The 17779-nt window shown below is 39.6% G+C and overlaps 1 protein-coding gene across 4 annotated transcripts in view; it reads left to right on the plus strand.

The window, feature by feature from the left end:
- AKAP6 (A-kinase anchoring protein 6) overlaps nt 1–17779 on the plus strand; it is a 501454-nt gene that overhangs the window by 236916 nt on the left and 246759 nt on the right. For all 4 annotated transcript variants that reach the window (XM_070775437.1, XM_019983407.2, XM_070775438.1 and 1 more), the window contains exon 5: nt 10235–10357. In XM_070775437.1, the coding sequence (XP_070631538.1) occupies nt 10235–10357 (123 nt within the window). The remainder of the gene's footprint in view (nt 1–10234; nt 10358–17779) is intronic.

Consider the following 17779-nt stretch of genomic DNA (forward strand, 5'->3'; position numbering starts at 1 on the left):
CAGATTGTAACAGATTTCCCCAATTTTTTTTATCTATCAAATTCAACTGTTCCTGTCTGTGTTAACTTCTCTCTCTGCAATCCTGCATGTTCCCTCCATGCCCACTGCTTCTGCCTCAGTCTAGCCCTCACAAGAGTTAGGGTAGTAGCCTTTCAACTGGCTTTTCTGATCTCAGCCCAACACCAGCCAATCCACTCTCCACACTGCAGTCAGAGTGAGTCTTCTAAGATGCTGATCAGATTCTCTCTCTTCTGCTGCAGAACCGCAGTGACACCCTCATTGTTCTTAGGATCAAGCCCCAACTTGAGAGTGCAGTGTATATGCCCGGCTCCTGGCTTAGACTCTTCAACCTCACTCTCAGTTTCCCTGTTTGCCTCCAGAACATTAGCCATGCTCAGCGACTTAGATTTCTCATAATGAGTTGTTCTCTATTGGACTTTATCTGCCAAGAGTGTTCTTGGCTCCTCTCAGTGTCCTCTATTGGTTTTCATCTGGCCTAGTGCCACCCAATCAGATAGCATACCCAATTAGCTAAGCCAACAGAACTCTGGAATTCTACATTATTTTTTTAAACTCTAATTCTGTCTTTGTTTTAATTCTAGAAATTTTTTTACCCCATAAGACATTCATGAAAACTTAAAAATGGACAATATTAGAGCTCTGTACTTGAGGACACAACCCCTGAGTTCTTCTGCCTCAGCTGCCTACGGGTCTGTTACCAGTCAAGTAGCTGAGCTTTCTGAGCCTCAGTTTCCTTACCTGTAAGACATTGAACTACCTGGGATCTGAGGGGCTTTTGAAGACTGGGTCTGTGCTTCTAACGTGCATGGGAACTCTTGTTCTTTGCAAGCAGATGTGTTTAGATAATGCTATTTTCTATCTTCTTGGCTCCACTGATAGTACAGTGGCTGCGTTGTTACCCTTTACCGACTCGCTGCTCTGAAGTTCTCTGGTAGAAAGTTGGCTGTTTTCTTGCTCATCCAGTGTGATAAACTCTCTACACTGAATTCCATTTTTTTTTCTAAAGCAATAACTTTGTTATTACTAAAGAACTGTATGTTCTTTAGAGAAAATTTAGGCTATTTAAACAATCACAGATAATCTTCTGAAAATTTGTAGCATCTAAAAGCACCCCCATCTAGTTCCATGCATTCTTGTTCCAGTTATTAGATTTACAAGGAGGTTTTACTATTCAGGAAAGTATTTCCATCTAAACATGGGATTATATCATTTCAGCTCTGTATTTCAGTGTCGAGGAAACTGTCCTTTTCATTAAAACTGTATGGACATATGGGGAAATGTTTATTAAAAGTGATTGATTAGCCGCAACATGGTTGGGGGAGACTTTGAGCTGCAGAAGAAGAGAAAAGGAATGACAAGGAAGAGGGAGGAGGAGAGGAAGGAAGAGAGGAGCGAAAAAGGAAGAGAAAAATGAAGAACAAGAGAGGGGAGGGGCAAGGAGTAGAGGAAAGAGAAGGAAAAAGCGAAAGAGAAACAGCAGTCAACATTGTAAAGCAGCTCTACTCCAATAAAAATGAGCAAAAATACTTGCTAAGGAAAATATTCATCCAATCTCAATAAAATATTTCCTTTTTTCTATATAATGTTTATATATCTTCTATAGAAAGTTTATATGTGAGCTCTTGTCTATATAACATGTCTACAATGCCTATATTTTTATTATATATTTCCAAGTAATATTTATAAGATTCTATATAATAGTAAATATTCATCTAATGTCAATACAAAATTAGCCCTTTCTTAAAGAAAAAGGAGCAAAGGAGGACGGAAAATAGTGTGAAGAAGGGAGAATTATCTAAAACACAGGTGGTGGTGATGGGAACGTTGGCGTCTTGTGGCACGGACTGTGGTTCTCACGGAGGCTTGAGAAGTAAGAGCAGACAACAGTGAATGTTCTGTCCTTTGTTTTTCTTTCTGTGAACCCCACGAGGGCAAGTCTGCTTACAAAGACTATGGCTTAGTGGTTTAGATCTTGGGCCCTGGAACAAAACTACTTAATAGCTATTTAATGGCTTTATGACCTTGAATAAATTACATAACTCCTCTATGCTTCAGCCTCTTCATCTGTACAGTAGAGACATTTGCGAAGATTAAGTGACTACACAAGTTATCAGAAGAATAGTTGGTAGATAGTCAGCACCCAAATGTTAAGTACTGTTATTTATAACACTGGATATAAAAAGCCTACAAGTAAACCATGAAACAATCATAATCCTAAATTCTAAAGTGAGAGCAACTTGGGTCCTTGTTTGGGATTCAGAGGCAGATAAAGATGGCCTGATCTGCTGAGCCAGTGCCTCTGGAACATTGCGGGTGCTGGGGACAGTGTGTCACACAGAGTCAGTGAGCACAGCTCTGTGCGAGGGTCCCCAGCTTCACTCCTGACAGTTGTAAGCATTTGAGTTTGTGCGTCAGTGTTCTCTGTAAAATGGAGAGTGTGGGACTCTTACAGCATAGAGTAGTTGTAAGTATAATACATAAGTGCCCGGCACATAATAGGTACTCAGTTAATATTAACTTATTATGAGTTCCAGTTTATTCCTCTTTTATTCATTCCCATCTTTATTAGACCTTGATGATATGCATTCCAAACTTGTTTTGCCCTTAACATTGACTATTTCTTTTTATAAATAAGTAGGGAGTAACTGACCCACTCCAGTATTCTTGCTTGGAAAATCCCATGGACAGAAGAGCCTGGTGGGCTGCAGCCCATGGGGTCACAGAATCAGACATGTCTTAGCAACTAAAGAACAGGGAGTAACTGAAGTCAAAGCCTTTGGATGCTGGAGGAAAGCCTTTCCCATTATGAGAGTCAGGGATCTTTCTGGGCTCTTCTTTTCCCAGTTGAAGCCACTGTCATTAGTATTTGAAGGAATTAGAGATTCAGCTTAGTTTATCATACTCACATGATACTGAGTTCAGAATAAGACATCTCACCCGGCCAGTTTAAAATAATACCATTCTTTGCCCTTTTTTTTCTCTTTCCAACTGACAGCCTTTATTCTGGTATAGTTATATTAGGAATATTTTCAAATTCTAAAGACATTTCATTCAACCTTTAGAAGAGAAGCTAAATATTTCATAAAACATTTCAGTATTTGAGTTTTCTTATGGCAACAGAGTTAAAACTGCCTTAAAGCATTTCATTTTCTCTTCAATCTTTCTTCTAAAAGCATGTACCATATCCTCCCTTCTGTCAATTACTTGTACTGTGTTGGATTTGATAGGTAGGAATGTGGGTAAATGTGTAAGTTGGTAGAGTTCAAAGTATCTCTTTTAATTCCCTTTCATTTGATCTTGAGCCTCTGAGTCTTGGTAGCACATTACATACGCAGATATGTGGCTGGGAAAGGTGAATTGCATTTGAAAGCTATTGTGTAAAAAGCTAAATTAGTCATTTCATATAAGAATTAGGTATATAAGCAAAAATGGAAGGTTAAATATATATGTTGGTAGTGGGTGTGCGAAGTTACTTCAGTCGTGTCCAACTCTTTGTGACCCTATGGACTATAGCCTGTCAGGCTCTTCTGTCCATGGGATTCTCCAGGCAAGAATGCTGAGGTGGGTTGCCATGCCCTCCTCCAGGGGATCTTCCTGATCCAGGGTTCAAACCTGCATCTCTTATGTCTCCTGCATTGGCAGGTGGGTTCTTGACCACTGGTGCCACCTGGGAAGCCCATATCTTGGTGCTGTGCTTAGTCACTCAGTTGTGTCTGACTGTTTGCGACCCCATGGACTGTAGCCCTCCAGGCTTCTCTGTCCATGAGGATTCTCCAGGCAAGAATACTAGAGTGGGTTGCCATACCCTCCTCCAGGGGATCTTCCCAACCAGGGATCAAACTCAAGTCTCCTGCATTGTGGGCGGATTCTTTATAATCTGAGCCCCAGGGAAGCCCCCAAATACTGGGTAGCCTATCCTTTCTCCAGGGGATCTTCCCTCGTGCATTGTAGGATTCTTTATCAGCTTGAGCTACCAGGGAAGTCCCATATGTTGGTGAATACACATATTAAATCTCAATGCATAATTTTGCTTCTAAGTAGAGTTCTAATTTTACCAGCTGCCAGAACCTAAATAAAGCTTCCTTTTGGGTAAGATAAGAGGATTGCAATTACTCATTGGTACTGATTGTTAATGTAAAGAAGACTGGCTCCAAAGCATTTGTCCTGGTTTGAAAAATGAAGCCAGATTATCCTTAAAGTGTGTGCTGTTTAAATAGAGAAGCATGATCCCTTCAGGACCAGCAGGTGGGATAAGAAGTAGGGAAATCTTTGCTCACCTGCAGATTCAGATGCTGCCCCTGCCACATCACCTCATGCGATGACCTGAGACAAGTTACGACCCCCTCTGCATGCCCAGAGCAGTCAATGCCACCTCTCATATTATGACTGTAGGGGGAACTTTTCTTTCCATCTTCCCTGTGACAGCCAGCAAGATGCTGTATGCTTAGTGAATAACCAAAATGTTTTGAGCGAATGACATAAAAGATCAAAGTGGAACCTGTTCATTAGAAATGGTTTTTAAAAATTGTTTATCAAACCAGACTTTAAAATATCTATTTCTCCTGAAATCTTCACATAAACCCCTAATGGATATCCCCATTCCTATCTTACCAATGAAGAAACTGAATTTCAGAGGCTCCAAGTAGCTCGTTTAGTTTATACTGTTAGTAAGAGACAGATAGAGCCTGGAATTAAGTTCAGTTTTGTCTGGTTGTAACAGCTGTTCTCTTAATATTATCTGCACTGGTTCATGATAAGCATGTTCCTCCTCTCCCCACCTTTTAATATACCTTCTCCTGTCATCATGATTAATCCTCATTTAAATGTTTTTCAAGTTCTAATTTCTGCCAGGGACTTAGGCAAATCATTAGATCAGCTGGTCTTTCATGATTTCACATGGTGCCAGCTGGGCTCTCTGGATTCAGGTGCTGAGTCCACCACCTTCTAGCCACATGGCACGGGGCATGTCTCCTTATTTCTCGGGGCCTCCATCTTCTTATTTGTAAAATGGGGGCGACAGTAGCACCCACCTCACAGGGTCTTTATGACCCTACTTGGTGACTCTGAAATTCAGTTTCTGCATTGATAAGATGGGAATGGGGACATCCATTAGGGGTTTATGTGAAGATTTCAAGAGAAAATATATTTTAAAGTCTGGCTTGATGATCTATTGTATATTGCTTTTAAATGGTCCTGGCATGTTTGTTGTTGTTCAGAAGCCAAGCTGTGTCCAACCCTTCGCAACCCCATGGACTGTAGCATGCCAGGCTTAGTGAGTGCTATATGAGGATTACTTATTGTTTCAGCTAGCATTGTTCTTGCCTGGAGAATCCCGGGGACAGGGGAGCCTGGTGGGCTGCCGTCTGTGGGGTCGCACAGAGTTGGACACGACTGAAGTGACACAGCAGCAGCAGCATTGTTCAGATAAGGTCATTCATGGAATCCTTTAATCTTGGAACACTAAGAAAGGGGTAAATACTTTTGAATGGTTTAAAAAGTTTTAACAGCAGAAGCTGACCTTTTCTAGTTTCAAAAATACACTGAAAATAGTTCACTTTCTGATGCTTTTCAGCATGTCCCTCTCTGAAGGTAGTTAACGTGATCTGGGCTAGGTCAGACAACATACTTGATTTCTGTGTCCACCAAGAAATGTGCATCCTTCTCGGGATGAACACACACATGTTCACATATATCCAAACAGTAAACACCAAGAGGACATTGGCAGCTCAGCTCACTGGTTAAACTACCTCCTGAGGACTAAGAGCTGTCTCCTCTCTGATTGAACTGAGTCAAACTCATCTGTAATTGAGGCACTGATGGGATGGGCTTGCTTAAGCATGTGCTGCCTTAAAATTTTGGTTTAAATTTTCTATAAAAATAAAATTTACAAGCAAATTACAAGCAAAAATGAAATAGCAAGCAAATTTTTGCTTGCTAAAAAAAAAAAAAGATTTTTTTAAAAGTCCCTATTCTCATCAGAGATCCCGTTTCAGAAAAATTAATAGAAAATACTGAATGTGAGGTGGGGGGGGGGCACTTTTTTGAGTTTTAATCTCAGTGCTAAGAATGTGAGAGTGGGAACAAGTGTTTCTTCTCCATCATCTGGGTCTGGTAATACGTCTCTCGGAGCACTGTTTCTGAGGGCGCTATGGTACTGTGGGAGGAACAGACTCTGGAATGGGATGTGGATTCAGAGTCCAGCTCTGCCTCCAGGCTAGGCACCCACCTTCTTTGACCCTCAGTTTCCTCATCTGTAAAATGACCATAATCAGCACCACTTCACAGATTTGCGTTGACAACCCAAGTATCTGCTTCCTATTTTATACCCCTTTCCTCTTTTATTGAAATAGTTTTCAATTTCAATTTGTTCTAAAAATCATGTAATTCTATTAAAAAAAATTACCCCCAGACTTGTAACAACACAAGGCAGGGGGACCATGTCTTATTTTCTACTGTGTTGCTCTTTCCTGGTCCCGTGTCTGATGCAGGGAAAGCTCTGTTTCTGTCCTAGCCGCACACAGCAGTCTCGTCAAAGGGCAACAGTAATCACCCCCACAGTTTCTAGTCAACCAGACTAGGTTTGTCACAGAAGAGAAATAGGAAAATAAAAGAAACAGTGAGTATTCTTTATAAAATTGGAATATAGTTGGTTTACCATATTGTGTTAGTTCTAGGTTTACAACAAAGTAATTCAGATATATATATTTTTCCAGAATATTTTTCATTATAGGATATTATAGGATGTTGAATATAGTTCCTTGTGCTATACAGAAAATCCTTATTGTCTATCTTATATGTGGTAGCGTGCATTTGTTAATCCTGTACTCCTAATTTCTCCCTCTTTTCCCCACTTTATCCCCACCCCCCACTTTCCTCTTGGTGACTGTAAATTAGCTTCCTATGTCTGTGAATCTGTTTGTTTTGTAAATAGACTCATTTGTGTTATTTTTTAGATTTCATGTGTAGGTGATATTATATACTATTTCTTTGTCTGGTTTAACTCACTTACTATGATAAGTTGTAGGTTCATCCATGTTGCTGCAAATGACAATATGCCATACTTTTTGTGGCCGAGAGGTATTCCATTATACACACACACACACACACACACACCACTTCTTCTTTATCCATTCATCTGTCAATGGGTACTTAGATTGCTTCCACATCTTGGCTATTGTAAATAGTGCTGCTATGAACATTGGGGTGCATGCATCTTTTCAAATTAGAGTTTTCTTTTTTCATGGGTATATGCCTGGGAGTGGGATTGCTGGGTCATACGGTAGCTCTATTTTTAGCTTTTAAAGGGAACCTCGACACTGTTTTCTGTAGTGGCTGTACCTGTTTACCCACCAACAGTGTAGGAGGATTAATAATGTGTATTTTTAACCTGTCATGAGTGTAGCTATTTGCAGGACTCAACCTTTTATTTTCCTTGCAAATGTAATCTTCAAATGTATGTTAACTGAGGGCTTTAGCAAGTTATTTTACACAAACTTGTAAGTGTACATTTTTATATACTTTCACTGTGCTTCTTAGCCTTTAAAAAAATTCATGCATTAGAAAGTTTCATCTCATTAAGGAACTTTCAAAATGTAAATAATTTGATTCCTCCAGCAGATGGTTTGAAAGTGGGAAGTGCGCTGTTACTGGTGATAACAGGCTAGTGGCTGTTCCATTTTCTCCCAAGTTGGATGACCAAGGTTTCTTCTGCAGGTGGAATCCTGGCTTGGCTTCAGTTATCAGACTCTCAGAACATGTATCAGATATGAATATAGCAAGGAATACACCCATAAGGAGACAGTTAAGGGGGTGGCCCAGGAGGACTGGTGCCTGTGGCCTGGGTCACCCTCAGTGTGCCCCTGGGGTGCTTGGCAGGGAGGCAGAGAAAGATAATGGAAGAAGGGCCAAGAAGGAACAATAAGGTAACTGGTGGTAGAAAATGGCAAGAGAGAGAGATGGAATAGATGAGATGCAGGAGTTTGAGGAAAACTAAAATGTGGCCTTTCAAAGGCTTGTAACTCAGTCTGTAGCAGTGAGGCGAACGTGTGTAAAATGTGCTTTTTGTGTAGTGCAGCATTGAATTGTGTTATGAAGAAAATCTGATTTTTATAGTCGTCTTTGACTCTCCAGGTAAATAAGCGTAAACTCAGAATATGAGAGAAACAGGCAGGTCAAATACTAAGAACAGAGACAAACTTAGGTGCAGACAGAATTCTGATACAGGCAGAAGAAGTTTCACAAAAAAGTTCAGGTACGTGTCTCAACTCTATTGGTGGTTTAACTTTTTCTACTGATTGAAATGACCAGAATTCAGTAAGCCAGTGCTTAGACATGCTTTATGTTCTGCTGATATTTTTACTTCACTGATATTTATCTTTTTGTTCCCAGTACTGTCCAGCAGTGTGCTTCACACAAAGCAGCTGCTTAATAAATATTTGTTGAAAGAATGAATAAGGGACTTCCCTGGTGGTCCAGTGCTTAAGAATCCTCCTGCCAGTGTAGGGGATACATGTTCAATCCCTAGTCCAGGAAGATCCCACATGCCGTGGAGCAACTAAGCCCGTGCTTCGCAGCTGGTGAGCCCACACTCTGGAGCCCATGCTCTGTAAGAAGAGAAGCCGCTGCAGGGAGAAGTTCATGCCCCGCAACCAGAGAGTGGCCCCTCTGGCCACAACTAGAGAAAGTCTGTGCAGCAGCAGTGAAGACCCAGCACAGACAGAAATAAATACATAAAAGCTTAAAAAGAATTAATGAAAGGCCAGTATCTATTTTACTAGGATTTGATTTATATTACAAAATAAGTAAAATTTTGCATTTTTTTGTCATTTTCTCATGTTGTTACTTACGTCAGCCTCATTTTCCTTCATTCTCACCATGAAGACTCTAGCAGACCTTCTGAAGATGAACATCAAATATTTGTTTTTCTGCATCCAAATGTGAATTCTCCTGCACGTTGCATAGCTCAGTGTATAGAGTGGAGCCTCTTTGGTTTCTCTAAGAATATCCTCTCATGATACGAGAATAGATCTGTCTGTCCACTTCACAGAACACTGGTTGACACACCACACAGAAACAGGCTGAGAGAGGTGGAGAAATAGCAGGTGACAAAAGTTTCAGAAATCAGATGGACTTTAGTATCACTTGCCTTCATAAATTCTGTTTATATTCTTATATTCTACATAAGTAGGAGGGAAGGTGGAAAGCTAAAATTTCCCCTGATGATGAGGAGTGCTTAGATTTTTATTGCAAGTTAACTCGCCAGTTAAGTATTAAAATATTAATCAAAGATAATCAAAAGGTAACTCTGAAGAACAGGTTAAGTTAGTTAACTAGCATCCCAAGCCATCTCAGTGAGTTCAAATACAGAAGCCTGTCCTTCCTCCTTTCGACCTCCAGGTGGTGCTGTTTACCCAGCCATGGCAAGCCGGTGGCAGCCCCATTTCCTTCCCTTAAGATTCAGAGCTGGGCTTTCATTTTTTTCAAAATATTTTCCGTTTCCACAGATGTGTTCTTTTAAATGGCCAATAAATTTTTGTAACCACCATTTTAAAATTTGCAAGGTTATTGTGAATTGTGCTTCTTAGCCAAGAATTTTTTTTTTTTTTCTGATGTCCAGGACACACCCAAAGTTAGGCGTTTACATTTGTTCCTTGGTCCTGTACCTTTTTTAGTTTCTTAGAACCCAGACTCAATCACAGACATTTGAGCTGTCAGTAGAACTCATCCAAGTCCCTTTAAACACTTATGTGATTTAAAAATGGATTTCTCCTTCAGTTAAGGCACCTCAACTCCTTGGGCTTCTAAGTAAAGAACACCATCTTTACTTTATCCCCCAAAGCCAGGTTCCTGGCAGACTTGACCTGACTTTTTAGTGAGGGGGCTCTTGTCAGACACCCAGAAATGTTTTGATGATTTGAGGGTCACCTTTCCAATGACACGCTGTAGTCCAGTCTAAATTCCTCAAAAAAAAAAAAAAAAAAGCAAAATCTTTCCTAGGGAAAAAACCATAGTGGTATCATGAGCAGTTTCTTTCCATTTTAACAGAGTTCAGTGGCAGGAATGGTGGGAGTTTTGTTGTACAGTGTGGACATAGGATGGGACTGCCGTGGTATCAGTTTTACCATCCATGAGGTATGGAATTTTCAAGATTGGCTTTAAAAAATAACCTATTAACATGCTTTTCTTGTTCTTTCCCCCCCTTTTCTGTCACAAGGGGTTTGTAAACAAACTGGATGAATTTATTCAATGGTTAAACGAAGCCATGGAAACCACTGAAAATTGGACACCTCCTAAAGCAGAGACGGATAGCCTAAAACTGTACCTGGAGACACACTTGGTAAGCAAGACTGCGTTGCTCTTAATGTTGGTTAGGGAAGAATTTTAATGTGGTCCTTGTTTATTTATGGAGAATGTTGATTTTACTTATCAGAAGTCATTATATGCTAATAAACCAAGTTTTAACGGGGTAAATTACAGAAGCTGACAATTTACAGGCATTTCAAGTAATACTATGAAATCTGAATTCTCCATATTTCAAGCTATTTTTTAAAAACTTTTCCCAGAAAGGTAAGTAATTATTTTTAAAAATATCTTAGAAAATATTACTAGACCCTTGCTCTCTAAAGTGATGACTGACGTTTTTCTTCTTCTTAAAAAAATAAGTGAAAGGTCATTTTGATGACCATTCTAAGCTTTCTAGAATTCTTGTAAAATTAATGAACCTCTCATTATCAAGAGGGTCTACTTTATCTGTTCTACACTGGGTTATTTTAATAAAATATTTAAAATGATGATCTCCATCATTTTTGCTGCTATGTGGGTTTTTCAGCATATAATTAATACAACTGTCATTACTTTTGTCCCTGTGCACAAGGAAAGCCATGGAGAGAAAGTAGAAAACACTTGGATGAATATGCTTCTGAATATGTTAGAAGCAAGAATTATAGACTGGGGGACATTTGATGAACCTCATGAGGTTTTTACTGAATGCTTCAAATGGCCGATATCAATTATGAAGGGGTGGAAACCAAGTAGTGGAGTGTGATAAAGCATGAAGAAAAAGCACGTTGTCAGAGGAAATGAAAATTCAAGCTTTCAGGATCTCATCTTTATTCCTTTCACCGATAGCATAAAATTGACAAAGGCAATGAACATGAATTCTTGGGTGCCCAGCTGTGGGGCTGATTCTCTGCCCCTCTCACACGCTCAGAATTTGGATTGAATACACATTGTGTGGGAGTCCTGCATGTATGTGAGTTCACAGGGTTTCGGAACTGCTCCCTGTGATATTAAGTGCATGGAGGAGAGAGAGAAAGGAGAGAGAAGGGAAGAAGAGGGGAGAGAGAGCAGGGATGTTTTAGTTCTTCAGTGTTTGTGTTTTGCAGTGTGTTTTATATCATTGCAAGAAAAGCAGGAAGAACAGCCTCAAAATCCTGTTGCTACATGTAAATATCCTGTGGATGATTTTTTTAAAAACTCACAAAACTGTGTGGTAGAGGCTGAATATATTGTTTCCAATTTTAGAGACCTGGGTTGATGTGTAAAAATGCCACTGACCCTAACTACCTCTCTTGTATGTGGGTTTTTAAATACTACCCTTAGTATTCAAATCCCTGTTGAGTAGAGCCTTGATTTTTTTTTTTAAAGAGGGCATTTCATAATAGCAAGATAAAGATATTCACTGCTTTATAATGTAAATTGTATTAATTAGGATGTCAACTTTTCACTGGCATTGTTCTGACAGAAATTCTAATCTGTGTTTAAACAGGAGTATATGAACTTTATTTCACATTAAATGTGCTGTCTTAATTTCTCTTGATTTAATATTTTATGGAAAACACCAGTTTTGTTTTTGAGGTCCCAGAGGGCATGAGGACACAAAGGGCACTTTGACTTTAGGTTATTTATTGAAAGCCAGGCAAGGAAAATATGAACCAAGGTCTCTCCTCTCTATGGGAGCTGAATGACCTGACCTCTTTTTAAGCAATATGTACTCCTCTTCTCAAATCCATATTGCAGAATTATTCACTTAGCACCCCCATGTTGGCCTCTGTCTCATTCTGGCCCAACACCATCCAGTAGAACTTTCTGTGATGATGGAATATTCTATATTGAACGTCCATTGTGGGAGCCACCTACCACACCTATCTACTGAGCGCTTGAAATGTGGCTAGAGTAACTGAGGAAATGAATTGTTCAATCTAATGAATTTACATTTGAATTTAAATTGCCACATGCGGCCTGTGTCCACTGGATTCTGGTCTTGTAAATTGCAGAGCTCTTTACAGACCATAATGAATTGCAGGTATCCAGTACCGGCTTCACAATGACATTCCCGCCTAAAATATAGAAACTATTATTCTCTCTGCTACCTTAGGTCCACAGCAAACAGCTCTTCTTAAAATGTCTATCTATCTCTTAAAGAATAACCTTGTTTCCACCTGATGATCAACACTTTTTTGAATGAATTTTCTCCACTACCATGTCTGTGTTAGTTGCAAGAGATAACACAGGAACATCTTCATTACCTCTGCTTTGCAAATAGTGAGGGACTATAATCTCAGATTTGTTCACTGTTGTTAAATCACAATTTTAGGAACTGAAATTAGGAGTAATTTTGTTTTAACAGTTACTGAAGACCTAGTGTGTATGGATTGCCATTAAGTGATGCTAAAAGACAGTTATTGGGACTGTTTTACTGCATGCTCTGTTTGTTAATCTAGATACAGCCTGTCATTTAAACATCTTTCATGCAAACTCTGCATTACTCTGTCTCTCTGAGCACAATGTCTATCTATGTAGCTCCTGAGCAATATTGTCATTTATATTTTTTATTGTATTTTTTTTACTATAGTGCTGAGTTAATATTGTTATTCTTCTCAAAAGTAGGTGAAAAAAAAATCTACCTTTCCATAAAGAAAGTATACAACTAAGCCTAGAGATTTATATTTCTTAGTTCACCCTGTATAAGTCTTTGCTGCTTCTTAATGAGTGGGCAAGAAGTATTTTCAAGAGTATCTAGTATGTGGAGTTAGCTACATGATGAACATTTCTGTAGAGTCTATAATTTAATGTTAAACCAATGGATGTGAAAGCCTCTGGGTCCCATGTCTTCCCTGATTTAATAATGTGATAGAATAGTTGGCACCCTGCAAGGTTTATTATAAAGAAAAGCAAATAAACAATAACAAAAGTTGTACATTTATGTTTTGATACTTAATTCAATTATTTTCCATGACAGTAACCAAGGGTTTTTACCAACACAAATCAATTAAAGCTTTACAATACCTTTATGGGAGATATGAAGGAGCTTTATTCTAACTGTAAGAAATACTGTGAAATTGCAATGATACATCAATGATTTTCCATGATAATTAATCATCTGCTTGCAACCTGGCTGCTCCTTCAAAAATACAATTCATGTCTTTTTAGAAAATGACATTTTCAGGAAAATGTCAGTCTGGAAAGGTATTTTGCAAATACTGAGCACATTGGATGACCCTCTTTAAACACTGCTTTTACAGTAGCACTGTATACGTGTGTTCTTGAATGGATTTGCTGCTTCTTCACCTCTGTCCACTTTTTTAAACAGCTTAATTGAGGTATAATTTTGACATGCTAAATTGCATATATTCAAACATTTTTACAAGTTTTGATAAATTGACAAATGTATACACCCATAAAACTGTCACTATAATCAAGACAGGCAACATATCTATCACCTCCAAAAGCTTCCTCCTGCCCCTTTGTAATTGCTCCCTCCCTGCCCTCTCAGACTTGTCTTCATCCCTAAGTAGTCATGAGCCTTTAGTTTAGTTTGTACTTTCTAGAATTTTGCATAAGTGCAATCAAGCTATATGTTCTCTCTCTCTCTCTTTTTTTTTTTTTCCTTTTTTGGTCTGGTTTCTTTCACCCAGCATCAGTCAGTTCAGTCGCTCGGTCCTGTCCGACTCTTTGTTGACCCCATGAATCACAGCACGCCAGGCCTCCCTGTCCATCACCAACTCCCGGAGTTTACCCACTTATGCGCATCAAGTTGCTGATGCCATCCAGCCATCTCACCTCTGTCATCCCCCTCTCCTCCTGCCCCCAATCCCTCCCAGCATCAGGGTCTTTTCCAATGAGTCAGCTCTCCGCATGAGGTGGCCAAAGTATTGGAGTTTCAGCTTCAGCATCAGTCCTTCCAATGAACACTCAGGACTGGTCTCCTTTAGGATGGACTGGTTGGATCTCCTTGCAGTCCAAGGGACTCTCAAGAGTCTTCTCCAACACCACAGTTCAAAAGCATCAATTCTTCGGTGCTCAGCTTTCTTCATAGTCCAGCTTTCACATCCATACATGACCACAGGAAAAACCATAGCCTTGCCTAGACGGACCTTTGTTGGCAAAGTAATGTCTCTGCTTTTGAATATGCCATCTAGGTTGGTCATAACTTTCCTTCCAAGGAGTGTCTTTTAATTTCATGGCTGCAGTCACCATCTGCAGTGATTTTGGAGCCCCCAAAAATAAAGTCTGACACTGTTTCCACTGTTTCCCCATCTATTTCCCATGAAGTGATGGGACCAGATGGATGATCTTAGTTTTCTGAATGTCGAGCTTTAAGCCAACTTTTTCACTCTCCTCTTTCACTTTCATCAAGAGGCTTTTTAGTTCCTCTTCACTTTCTGCCATATGGGTGGTGTCATCTGCATATCTGAGGTTATTGATATTTCTCCCGGCAATCTTGATTCCAGCTTGTGCTTCTTCGAGCCCAGCGTTTCTCATGATGTACTCTGCATAGAAGTTAAATAAGCAGGGTGACAATATACAGCCTTGACGTACTCCTTTTCCTATTTGGAACCAGTCTGTTGTTCCATGTCCAGTTCTAACTGTTGCTTCCTGACCTGCATATAGGTTTCTCAAGAGGCAGGTCAGGTGGTCTGGTATTCCCATCTCTTTCAGAATTTTTCACAGTTTGTTGTGATCCACACAGTCAAAGGCTTTGGCATAGTCAATAAAGCAGAAATAGATATTTTTCTGGAACTCTCTTGCTTTTTCCATGATCCAGCGGATTTGGCAATTTGATCTCTGGTTCCTCTGCCTTTTCTAAAACCAGCTTGAACACCTGGAAGTTCATGGTTCATGAATTGCTGAAGCCTGGCTTGGAGAATTTGGAGCATTACTTTACTAGCATGTGAGATGAGTGCAATTGTGTGGTCATTTGAGCATTCTTTGGCATTGCCTTTCTTAGGGATGGGAATGAAAACTGACCTTTTCCAGTCCTGTGGCCACTGCTGAGTTTTCCAGATTTGCTGGCATATTGAGTGCAGCACTTTCACAGCATCATCTTTCAGGATTTGGAATAGCTCAACTGGAATTCCATCACCTCCACTAGCTTTGTTCGTAGTTGTGCTTTCTAAGGCCCACTTGACTTCACATTCCAGGATGTCTGGCTCTAGGTGAGTGATCACACCATCGTGATTATCTTGGTCGTGAAGATCTTTTTTGTACAGTTCTTCTGTGTTTTCTTGCCACCTCTTCTTAATATCTTCTGCTTCTGTTAGGTCCATACCATTTCTGTCCTTTATCAAGCCCATCCTTGCATGAAATGTTCCCTTGGTATATCTAATTTTCTTGAAGAGATCACCCAGCATACTTAGTTTGATTTTGTGTGTTTCAATTGTTCATTTTTATTGCTGAATAGTATTCCTTTGTGTAGATATAATACAATTTGTTTACCCATTCACCTGATGGTAGACACTTAGGTCATTTCCCTCACCACCATTTTTATTATCTAAAGAAGCAAAAGTCACCCAAAACTACATTTAAGTAGAAGCATCATAAGTAGTTTTTCCCTTCAAAAGGATTTTTATTATCTTCAGTTAGACTGCTGAGAGGCAAAGCAAGAGAGCAGGATAGTAATTTTTTCAACAGAAATGACAGTCCATGTCCATTTGCTGAAAGACAACTTCGATTTCCTCAGTAGTGTTTATCCATGCCTAATTCACCAAATGGCACCACATCATATGCAATCAGTTGCAGGAAAACAAAGCAGAAATTGGTTTTTGTTTTTTGAACCTGTAGCCAGAGTATCCAGTAGGAGAAGGCAAAGTTAAACTGACACCAGACATCTGCATAGTAATTAGGAAAAGGAGCCAAGCCCAAAGGCCTGGCTTAAACTTGGGAGATAAATTTGCACAGGCAGCGCCGTGTCAGGTTGGGCAAACATTAACCAACGACATAGAAAAAGTGTTGGAAAAACGACATTCTTAATTCAGTTTGATAAATGAGAAAACATGGAGGCGGGAAGGTGGTGATGATGAGTCCATATATATTAAGCACCTATGAGTGCCAGGCAGTTATTTACATGTTAGGAATACATGATGAATGAGTTTCACATCTTTCTTCCAGGGATTTGTAATCTAAGGGAGATGACCATAGATTAAATGTAGTCATCTATAGTCCCATAAATGATGAATGTAATATAATTTTGAGCAGTGAACTTCTTGTGAGATAAGCCAAGCACTGTTTAGAGCATAGTGTGAAGTTTTATTGCTCTTCCTCAGGGTAGGGAAGGCTCAGAGATGTAATTTGATGTAGACCTCATAGACCATATATGATTTCTTGGATAAAGAGGGGAGGTGAGGAGGTGGGAGGAAATTTTATGGGCAAGTAAGGGAGGTGGGGTGAGCTATTTGGTATGGCTGAGGCTAGGTTTTGTCTTGCAGGTTAGAGCTGGATGGTAAAAGAGATTGAATGTCCTTTGAGTGGATTGAATTTTTCTCTGTGGGCAATGGGGATTCATAGAAGGTTTGATTTTATTTTAAAGCAGGAAAGTGACAAGAATCAACTGTAAATTCCATGGGGAAAGTCTCAGCTTGCCATGAATTAACTGGATAAGTCTATAGATTAAGTGAGAGAATAACAACGGGCATAGTAGAAAATGAATTTGAGTATAGCATTTGAGGGTCTTCCCTGGTAACTCAGATGGTAAAGAGTCTGCCTGCAATGCAGGAGACCTGGGTTTGATCCCTGGGTCAGGAAGATCCCCTGGAAGAGGGAATGGCTACCCACTCCAGTATTCTTGCCTGGAGAATTCTGTGGACAGAGGAGCCTGGTGGGGTCGCAAAAAGTTGTACCATAACTGAGTGGCTCACACACACACACACACACACAGCATTTGAAGGATGTGCTAGTACTGGCACTCTGGTGTCAAATTTTTTAAATGTGGGTTTTTTTTTTTTTTTTTTAGTAACTAATACTTGGATAGAACACAGAATTCTGAAGGTAAATAGAGGAAGGGAGAAAAAGGCATGCCTCCCACCTATGTCCACCCCCGCGCCCCCCAGCCACCACCTTTACCAGTTCTGTTCCTGAGGTGACCATTGTTCCTTGTTTCTTTGTATTCTTTCACAGTTATTCCTGGTATTTGAAAACAAATGCATATGTATAATTAACTTTGTTTTCTTACTTTATATTAGCAATAATTCAAAATCAGTAAATATATAACTACTGCATCCTTTCGGATGGCTGCGCGGTGTTCCATTTAAAAATATGCCGTCGTTTATTGATGAAAGCATAGGTTGCTTGCAGTCTTTTCCTATTATAAACAGCGCTTCAGTGAATATCCTTGGATACTCATTCTCTTGCATAGTATTGGCTTATCTTTAAAATAAATACCTTTCATGTGAAACTTCTGGGTCAAAGGTTATACATATTTAAATTTTTCATGTGTTGTCAAATTGTCCTTGACAGAGATAGTGCCAGTTTATACTCAGCA

Source organism: Bos indicus, chromosome 21, assembly GCF_029378745.1.
Source record: "Bos indicus isolate NIAB-ARS_2022 breed Sahiwal x Tharparkar chromosome 21, NIAB-ARS_B.indTharparkar_mat_pri_1.0, whole genome shotgun sequence".
Lineage (NCBI taxonomy): Eukaryota > Metazoa > Chordata > Mammalia > Artiodactyla > Bovidae > Bos > Bos indicus.